At 39.2% G+C, this 9,895-nt stretch overlaps 1 protein-coding gene across 1 annotated transcript in view; it reads left to right on the top strand.

The window, feature by feature from the left end:
• Positions 1-9,895, top strand: part of dhx37 (DEAH-box helicase 37) — a 14,400-nt gene continuing 4,505 nt past the window's right edge. Inside the window, exons 1-19 of the mRNA XM_015382595.1 lie at positions 1-127; positions 265-380; positions 475-647; positions 1,276-1,388; positions 1,529-1,889; positions 1,966-2,114; positions 2,404-2,496; positions 2,581-2,677; positions 2,813-2,926; positions 4,070-4,286; positions 4,776-4,874; positions 4,963-5,033; positions 5,244-5,379; positions 5,830-5,906; positions 6,158-6,390; positions 6,480-6,591; positions 6,678-6,784; positions 7,950-8,138; positions 8,372-8,496. Of these exons, the coding sequence (XP_015238081.1) occupies positions 278-380; positions 475-647; positions 1,276-1,388; positions 1,529-1,889; positions 1,966-2,114; positions 2,404-2,496; positions 2,581-2,677; positions 2,813-2,926; positions 4,070-4,286; positions 4,776-4,874; positions 4,963-5,033; positions 5,244-5,379; positions 5,830-5,906; positions 6,158-6,390; positions 6,480-6,591; positions 6,678-6,784; positions 7,950-8,138; positions 8,372-8,496 (2,569 nt within the window). The 5' untranslated portion in view covers positions 1-127; positions 265-277. The remainder of the gene's footprint in view (positions 128-264; positions 381-474; positions 648-1,275; positions 1,389-1,528; positions 1,890-1,965; positions 2,115-2,403; positions 2,497-2,580; positions 2,678-2,812; positions 2,927-4,069; positions 4,287-4,775; positions 4,875-4,962; positions 5,034-5,243; positions 5,380-5,829; positions 5,907-6,157; positions 6,391-6,479; positions 6,592-6,677; positions 6,785-7,949; positions 8,139-8,371; positions 8,497-9,895) is intronic.

Genomic DNA, 9,895 nt, shown 5'->3' with positions numbered 1-9,895 from the left:
GGGGGACAATTTATAGTGACGTACACATAGATGTTTACACGTGAAGGCTATGTGGGGTTCCACATGAGTTCCTTCAGAAGCATCTATTTTATTCTCTGCAATCTTTTTGAAGGGTTTAGCCGAAAAAGTAAGAACCGAACAACAGTTATAATCACCACATTATCTGCATGAAGACATTTTGGTGACGTGGTCCTATCTTAGTTGTTCAGATTAGTGAGCCGTGTCTGTCTCGGTATCATAGTGTGTTTTCTGCATTGTACCCAGGTTTTGGTTTAAAATGGGGAAGTTGAGGAAGAAGCACAACTGGAAAGGGAGACAGCAAAGCGACACTCAGCAACCAGCGAAGGAAGAGAAGACTGGTGTTGTGGTTGAGCTGCACGGTTAGAAACATAGCTATCAAATTGGTTGTCCATTCCCTCTTTGTATAATAGCTTTCTAGATTATCTGTCTTTTTTCTTTTCTTTTTTTCGACAGATGGAGACAGGTTGAAAGGTGTGGACGAGAGCAACGCTCTGGTCCTTCCAGCCTCCAGAAACAAGAAGAAAACAAAGGAAGAGCAAAACCTTAAACAACCTAAAAAACCTCTCACAAAGAAGCAAAGGAAAGAGCTACAAAAGGTCTTGGAGCGTAAAGAGAAGAAAGCTCATGTAAGACAACAAGAACCACAGCCGTAATCAGTATGTAGCAGTGTGATACTAAATGGATATGGGAATTGTGTATCATTATATACGATTTCAGTTCAATAATACAAAGATCATGTTAACAAATAAAACCTTAAAGTCTGTCCTGATTTGTCTTAAATAATGACTTTATACAGACTTCAGGATTCCTTATTTCATCCATTGTGTCAACCATAACAAAATAAAACTTCCTACAGCTTAAACCTATATTCATTGAGGTTTAGTTATTACCTAAACTTGGAACCAACTTAGAGAATATATAGGTAAATGTATTTTTTGTCATTTACATAATTAAAATAGGTGAAAATGCAAAAGGAATCATAACTGTGCTGTATTTTTATAGATATAGAACATCAAATCCCAATGAAATATGTTAAGGTTTATTATTGTTATGTGACAAATTGTAGAAAACTTATAACAGGGTTATTACTTCTTTTTATCGCAACCATCTGAAAATAAAAGATCAAAGTATTTTTGTATGTTCTTCTGTTTTCAGACATAATTTAAGGACATTTCTTTTACTTTCAGGACATTTATTAAACCCTATATTTTTATTTATTTCATATCCCATAAAGATATCTCTGTCTGTTTTTAGAGGGCAGATATTCTGACCAAACTGTGTGAGGTGCAGCTTCCAGAGTCTGAACTGAAACTTTTGTATACAACATCCAAACTGGGAACAGGAGGAAAACTTTACCAAACTAAACAGTAAGTTTAGATCTAAAAACCATTATGTGCAGAAATAAAGGAAATCGCAGGATTGTGTGATTTTAGCGAATAGAGATTTAAAGACAGCAGCAGTATGATTACTCTGGATTTTGGGGATCAGTGGTTTTCCTTCTTTTCAGGTCATTGGATGAAGTGAAAGATGGAGGCTCTGGTCCAAAGATCAGCAGTGTCAGTGGGGCAAACAGAAAAAGAAAATGGGAAGAAGAAGAAGAAGAGGATGAAGAACCAAAGAAAGAAGAAAGCAGTGAGGACGAGACATCTTCTGAGGAGGAAGAAGAGGATGAAGACGAAGGGAATAACTCCACAGAGACATCCAAACTTCTTACAGCTGCTAAAAGCGAACAGGAAGTGAAGGTGGAGCAGAATGACGTGGATCCAGATAAACAGAGAGAGACCATTACTGATCAGAACACCGTACAAAGCAAGAGGCTTTCAGAGCCGGCTGTCTTTATTCCCGTCAACCGGTCAGCTGAGGTTCAGGTGAGGGGAAATCCCATTGCATGCATTCATGGATTTGGTCTTTGTTTGGTTGCTTGAAGTAATTCTGTTGTTGCAGGAAGCTCGTCTGAAGCTCCCAGTACTGGGTGAGGAGCAGGTCATCATGGAGGCAGTCAAGGAGAATCCCTGCGTTGTCATCTGTGGAGAGACAGGAAGTGGAAAGACGACACAGGTTCCTCAGTTCCTGTATGAGGCTGGTTATGCCAGGTAGGGGATCCATTTTGTTTTTATAAGTTTCTTTTGACATTGAATTGGAGAAAATGTTCTAGTATCACATCATAGTTTGGAAAAATCTGAACATTGAAAAATATATGTATTTTCTTTTATTTACACAATGTCTGACTTTTAAAAATTCCATCCATCTTTTTGTCCTTTCTTCTGTTTGTTCTGTTTTCCGTCCGTCCGTCCATCCGTCCGTCCATCCATTCAATGAATTAATAACCTGAGCGTTTTTTCAATAGCTTAAGAAAAGTTTTGTTCTGCTTCTTTCATTCAGCGGCAGCAGGATCATTGGGATCACAGAGCCAAGGAGGGTCGCCGCTGTCAGTATGTCACACAGAGTGGCTAAAGAGATGAACCTTCCCACACAGTAGGTTCAATATTTGATCTCTTTAGATCCTAAGGGAACATTTTTATTAAATTACTGATAATAAATCAACTTTCTGTGTTTCAGAGTGGTGTCGTACCAGATTCGATATGAGGGCAATGTGACGAGTGACACAAAGATCAAGTTCATGACAGACGGAGTCCTGCTGAAGGAGATTCAGAAGGTTTTACTCTGTTTTATTTCTGCCTAAATTCCCAGGCTCTGCATGAAAGCAGCCTGCTTAGCATCGATCGAGGAATAGGTCTAAATTGAAGTTAACACTATTTGTATTTTTCTGTGTTTTTCTTTTGATTTGCAGGATTTCCTGCTCCAGCGATACAGTGTGATAATTATAGACGAGGCCCACGAACGCAGCGTCTACACGGACATCCTGATTGGGTTGTTGTCTCGCATCGTCCCACTGAGAAACAAGGTCAGAAACAATGCTGTGCTGTGTTTCACTTTTGATGGATACACCTTTGTGTTTACCTAATTTCAGGCAAATTCCCTTTAATATATGTTTGCTAAATGTTTAGCTAAACTTTGAATTAGATATCCATCTAATCCTTGGCATGTATATAAAGGCTGCCTGATATCATTGTTCATACATATTCCTGAAAATTTGAGAATGTAAAAAAAACTCCATATTTAAAATATAGAAAACTACATACTGAGATTTCCTGGACTGTTTCTTCTTCTATTTTTTTATGTCCATACTTTCTTTGATTTATCACATCAAAATATGATTTTAACATTTTAATAAAACTTTTCTATAAAACTAAATGCATGCATATCATTAAAAAAATCAAAAGGACTAATTAATTAACCTTTTCTTCACTACTTTATTTTTCTGAACTTCAGTATGCCTACTCTGTCTTCTTTTCTCTTTATTTTTAAGCCAGGCCTGGATTGTACGATTTTTTTGCCCTTTTTGGGCTGATTTTCCAGTCGTGCAAGAATTTTTACAATGCGGCCGAGTTTCAGCCTCATTGTGCGTCCTTGATCGTATAGTATACAGTGGGTACCGAGGGTCGATCGTGGACAAATCATGCTGTTGAAGTAGCGCTATGAGCCGATTTTCCAGAACCTTGAGCGCTGCACATGTGCAAACAAGGGAGTTCTACTTCTTCCAGATTGAGTCAGACCAGCGCTGCCTCTCGGCACTGTGCCCGACGGGTGTTTTTTAGACGTGCAGTGTGAGTAGGTAGATCGCATCAGAGCGTCGGGTCGCACAGTGTGAGAACATACATCATGAGCTGTGAACTTTTAAACTGCGATTTCATCGTACAGTTTGAGCTGCAGCTGCATGCAACGATTGAACATATCGCCCAGTGTATGTTCCTAGTCCAAGGGTTTTAGAGTCTGAAATGGAGCAGATTTAAAAAAAAATTTGTTTGGGAATTATTTTCTTTTATCATTTATAGCATTTAACTACTTAAGCAGTTAAATGTTTATATTTTGTTGCATTTTCAGCTCTCTGTGGCGTGAATCCAGTGCAATATTGAACCAGATTCACGAAAAATAAGTTTTCCTCAAATTGTACTTTGTGCCTGTTTTCCCCTGCGTCGGCCTGCAGAAAGGGATGCCCATGAAGCTGCTGATCATGTCAGCCACTCTGCGCGTTGAGGACTTCACAGAAAACCAGAAGCTTTTTCGGACTGTACCGCCCGTCATTAAGGTGGATGCTCGGCAGTTCCCGGTCACCGTACATTTCAACAAACGAACTCCGTTGGACGACTACACCGGGGAGGCCTTTCACAAGACCTGCAAAATCCACAGGATGCTGCCTCCTGGTATTTTTCATTTTAACTTTTATTTTAGGGCCGCAACTAATGATTATTTTGCAAATTGATTAATCTGTCGATTATTTTTTTTTCGATTAATCAATGAATAATCAGAGAGGAAAAGGTTAATTAAAAAAGACATTTTACGAAAATAGACCAGGTGAAACTGAAACTTTTCCACTTGAGGAGTTTTGGACAGAGCATGAAAAATATATTTTTTGTCTTAAATGCAAACTGTTTCCTTTCTTTTATGCAATTTTGGTATAATTGCTGCTCTAAGTGGGTTTCTCTGTCAGCTAAAAGCATGTTTTAGAGTCTATGCTCCAGTTAACGATTAATCGATTACTGAATTAATTGACGATCATTTCAATAATTGATTAATCACGAATAATTGTTTCAGCCATAGTTTATTCTTTATCAGTACTTTCAATGCATGCACTGAGCATTTTGTGTGTGTAAAAGGGAACAGTTGATGATGGTATTTGTTTTCTCGCTCAGGGGGCATCCTGGTGTTTCTAACAGGACAGGCTGAGGTCCACAGCCTCTGCAGGAGACTCAGGAATGCCTTCCCATTCAGGAAGGGCAGCACAGCCACTGGTGCGTGGTCAGCCTCTCCCCATATGAATAACCATTGATCCCTGAGAAGGATCCCTTCTGTTCTGAATATCCCTGTTTCTCTGTTTAGCTGACGAACAGGAAGCAGACACGGCTGAGGCAATGAGGAAATTTAAGAAGCTCAAAAAGAAGAAGAATGTTGTGAGTTTATCTGCTGTAAAGACAAAATTTTTTCTGTGGGATCGATCTCATATACTGCAGCAATGTTTCAATAAGCTTTTGTGAAATGGCTGTATTAGATTAGACATTAAGAAAATAAAATCCTAAAAATACTGGATTTTTAAAATGTTTTTATTCTCTCCCTGTCTGATATATTTTTAAATGTTTTTGTCCTTTTAACTCTGATTGTAGTCTCTGCCTCGGATCGACCTGGATAACTACTCTGCCCTGCCAGTGGATGAGGGGGACGAGGACAGAGAGGCTGGTATCGGAGATGAGGAGGACGGAGGGTCGGACCTTGATCTAGGCGACGATCCAGCCGACACGGGTAAATTAATCCTAACAGATGGTTAATGATTAGCCCTAAAGTAAACTTTTAGAGATGTATTTTTATTAAGGAACATTTGGTAAACCTTTTGCAGTCCCTTCTTACTCAAAAACACCTTTAGCTCGTTCTGGGTTTGGAAAGATTTCATAGGGAAAGACATCTAAACATTCATCCTCATTATCATTTCCTTCTGAGTTTAACCTTACTAAGAGTTACTGTGACTATATTGAAAGTCATTTCTTTTACTCACAAGTTTAAAACCAGTGCTTAACTGACAAAGGTTGAAATTCCTATTTTATTTGGCCTTTATTAAAAAAAGGAAACAGCAAGTCATTATTGTTTTATCGTTTATTTGTAGCTGTTGACCCAGAGCTACTGAACAGTTTGTTGTTATCAAACACTGACAATAAATATCCTAAGCAAAGTGTTGCTCTTTGTTTGTTTCTGTAGAGGACAAAGCCGACCCGTCCATTCCTCTCTATGTTCTCCCTCTGTATTCCCTGTTGGCCCCTGAACAGCAGGCGAAGGTAAGGCCAATATGTTTGCCTCAGTGATGTTTAAAAATGAGTCAATGGCAGTTTTGAGTTAGCATGTTACTCATTCTCAGACCATCCCCTACAATGCGGAGAGGAGAGGTTTCTGTACCTCTACCACCAATTTTAAGTTTGCTTCCTAACTCTGCATTCTGGACCCAGTTATGCTGCTCCCACAGCAAAGAACCGCTGCCCCACATTTTCAGATGAACCCAAATGTAAATATAGTGTTTTTATGACTGCAGGTGTTCAGGCCTCCTCCGCCAGGCACTCGTCTCTGTGTCGTCGCCACAAACGTCGCAGAGACGTCTTTGACCATTCCTGGCATCAAATACGTCGTCGACTGTGGCAGAGTTAAGAAGCGTTACTACGACCGAGTCACAGGAGTGTCGTCCTTTAAAGTCACATGGACCTCCCAGGCCTCGGCCAATCAGAGGGCAGGCAGAGCTGGACGAACGGAGGCGGGACACTGCTACAGGTCAGTACTAATAGACAGTGGTCAGATATCGAGGCGTCTGATTCTAACTTACAGACGCTTTTATGTTTCTTCTCTGCTTCCCTGCACAGGTTGTATTCCTCTGCGGTTTTCGGAGACTTTAGCCAATTTTCCGAAGCAGAGATCACCCGCAGGCCTGTAGAGGACTTGGTTTTGCAGATGAAGGATCTTAACATCGATAAGGTCTGAAAGAGACAAAACAGATGTTTTAAGGGAAAAGGACAAAAAAGCAAACAACACGTTTTGTTTTCAAATTGTGGTTTTTGCAGGTGGTTAATTTTCCTTTCCCCACACCTCCCTCCGCTGAGGCTCTGGTCGCTGCAGAGGAGTTACTGGTCTCACTGGGAGCTCTGGAAGAGCCACCTCGTTCAGGAAGGTAGCTGACTGTTGCAATGCTTTACAGAAAACTTGTTGAGGTTTTTTTTTTTTTTTTTGATGAAGTTTAACTAATTCTTATCTAAAGCTCATTTAAATGGCAGCATAATACATAAAATATTGAGGGCAAAATGGTTTAAAACCATCATGAACAGATAAAGTAATGTTATAGCTTTTAAAGCAAATGTAAACAGGTTTAGGGGGTTGGGTTTTAATGTTTCTCACTGGGAATGCCTCAGGTTATGAGTTTATTAGTAAAGCTCATTATAGCTGTAGTTGCTCAGTCAGGAAGATTGTTTCCTATCTAAAAGTCCAATGATCATCAGACTAGAAGTTGGTTTCATTAGATTCCTGCTTAAAGGATTTTCCTCTAACATTTTTCTCTGAGATGTTCTCATTAATAGCGACTTGCCAATGTGCGGAAACTCATTGAAGTTGAGGAAAATGTGTTTCATAAAGGCATAAACATTTAAAGTAGGACTTAAACCAATTTTTGCCTGCTCCTCTTTTTTTTTTATTCCCCTAGATCAGTTAGATTGGATGGATTGTGTTTGAGAACAGATTTAAAATGATTGCTTATGATTTTCCATTGGATTTACGTTTGGACTTTTACTAGGCCATTCTGACTGATGAAAATGCTTTGCTGTACTTGTTCCATTGCAGCTCTGGCTATATGTTCACAATGGTTATTCGCCTCATAGTCAAACCTCTGGCCTGTCCCGAGCCTTTTACAAGCTCTAACAGGTTTTTCCTGTTTTTAGCCTCATTCATCCATAACTCCACAAATCTGCCCATCAATAGATTATTTTATAGCTCTTCCAGTTAACATGGGCCTCCTCCTTAATAATGCTGTCCTTGCTCATCCTCTTATTGCATGTGACAGCTCTTATTTGTAATTGTGCTACATTGTTTCCTTTTTTAGAATGATCTGTGCTTCATGTGATGTTCAAAGCTCAGGTTTTTGCAATCACGTGCTACTTTATTAGCCCATCGCATAAAATCCCATGAGGTTAAATTAAAGTTTGTAGTTGTATCCAAATTGGAAAGAGTTTAAGAGCTGTGCTAATCACCTGCCTTTATACAAATAAAGATCTTTTGTTGTTTTGTTACATTAATTTTGTTTTTCCCCATGTTAACAGCTATTTTTTTGTTTTTTGTTTTTTAAGAATGCAAGACTTGCAACGAGCGAAGCTCAGCTGTCCCATCACTCCGCTGGGTAGAGCCATGGCGTCGTTTCCTGTGGCTCCACGTTATGCTAAAATGTTGGCGCTTGGAAAGCAGCAGGACTGTCTGCCCTACATCATCGCTGTGGTTTCAGCCATGACTGTCCGGGAGCTTTTTGAGGACTTTGACAGGTATGCTTGCACACTGAGTCTAATTATTGTTTCTAAATAAATGGATTAGACATTTAGAAAAAAAAAGGCATCTAGTGTGAGATAAAAACATTGTCCTTTTCATGTAATAGCGCATGTTGTATCTACATAATGGACTGCGTTTATCATTGATAGACACATAAAAACCTGCAGCTGTCTTTAACTGAGTGCCTGGTATCAAGCTGTAGTTCTAATGTTTTGGCATCTGTCCTCAGACCTGCTCGCAGTGACGATGAGAGCTCCAAGCTTAACCAGCGTCGAGCGCGGCTGGCCCAGATGAGGCGTCTGTGGGCGGGACAGGGAGCTTCACTCCTGCTGGGGGATCTCATGGTCATGCTGGGTGAGGCTACTTAAAAGCTTTATTATCCTAAGACAGCTGCACATAGATTTATAGTAGCAGCCATTCAAAATGGCCCTTCACAGTCAAACGCCAGCCGAATGGCAGCCCACTTCCCTGCAACTCTCAGCAAAATCCCCTCCAACTTCCAGCCACTGGTGCGACCCCCTCCTTCTCCTGGACGTGCATATTTTTATACTCTGACTTCATCCTTTCACTGAATTACAGGGTCTGACGAGGAGAAGGAGATTCTCTTTAGATCTTAATGTCCACAAATCATGACAGAAAGAATATTTTAGTACAAAGATTGATGTTTAAAAAGGAATTGTAGGGGACCAGCCAAGGGCCCATCAAGGAAAGTAGGGAAATTTGAATGGCTACTACTGTATTTGTTCAAATTATGATAAATATAAACTATAAAATGATTTAAAAATCTGCAAAAGCTGAGTTTTCATCCATAACCCATGACTGCATTAGAAGCGTTTTAGTTGCACTAACTTTGATTCACTACCCCCAGCATTTTATCCTATGTAGCTTTTTATAAAATAAGTTTAATGAACTACCAATTCATTAAACTTTTTTTAAATTAATCCCACTTTGAGATTACCTTTCAGAGCCTCATCTCCATAGTTGAAATAAAATCAAACCCTACGGCTTGTTGGCCTTTTTTTCGAATAAATTTTCGAATAAAATTCGTAATCATCTTGTAACTAGTGCATCATTATATGGTGATAAATAATATGTAGAGATATTTGAATCACCAAGTGAATTGCCTTTTAACAAGCTGTTTTAAATTCAGCTATGTTTTCACCATTTAAACTGAAGTTATTTCCCAAAGTTAATTGGTATCCTTGTATCTACAAGTTCGCACGTTTTTTCTTGTTAAGTCTCCTGCAAATAAAATGATTCGACCAACTGTAAAAACTATAAGCTGTTTACAATAAACAAACCAACCAACAAACAGTTCAAATAGCTGCTATCCTGAACACTCTAACTATTCCTTACAGGCAAAGTTCCTCTGTTCACTAACATGATTTGGTGAAGCTGCTGAAGCTTTTTTTCCCCTCTAGAGTTGAGTTTTGGTGACTATAGTGGCCATCGCTCTATCTAAAATGACTTCTCCGGAAACGAGATTTTAAAAAGGCCAAGGTTCATATCTTGATGCTTAAGCTACAGGTTCTTAAAGAGGGGATGGCATTTTGCCTTTACTGATACTGGATAATTTTGTCCTCGTCTAACAGTAGGTTTCCGTCACCTTTAAAGGCCAGGTAAGAAAGGTAAAAAAAACAAAAAAACAGGCCAAGTTAATAAAGACATAACATTTATTAACATGAAAAAATAACCTTTTTTCAACCTCAACATACTTTCTATACAGAATCACAGATTCTGTTAGTTGGAAAGA

This window comes from Cyprinodon variegatus, unplaced genomic scaffold (genome assembly GCF_000732505.1).
Source record: "Cyprinodon variegatus isolate N-32 unplaced genomic scaffold, C_variegatus-1.0 Scaffold260, whole genome shotgun sequence".
Taxonomy (NCBI): Eukaryota; Metazoa; Chordata; class Actinopteri; order Cyprinodontiformes; family Cyprinodontidae; genus Cyprinodon; species Cyprinodon variegatus.
Note: the sequence above shows the minus strand (reverse complement) of the source record. Positions and strands in the feature narration are given on the sequence as shown.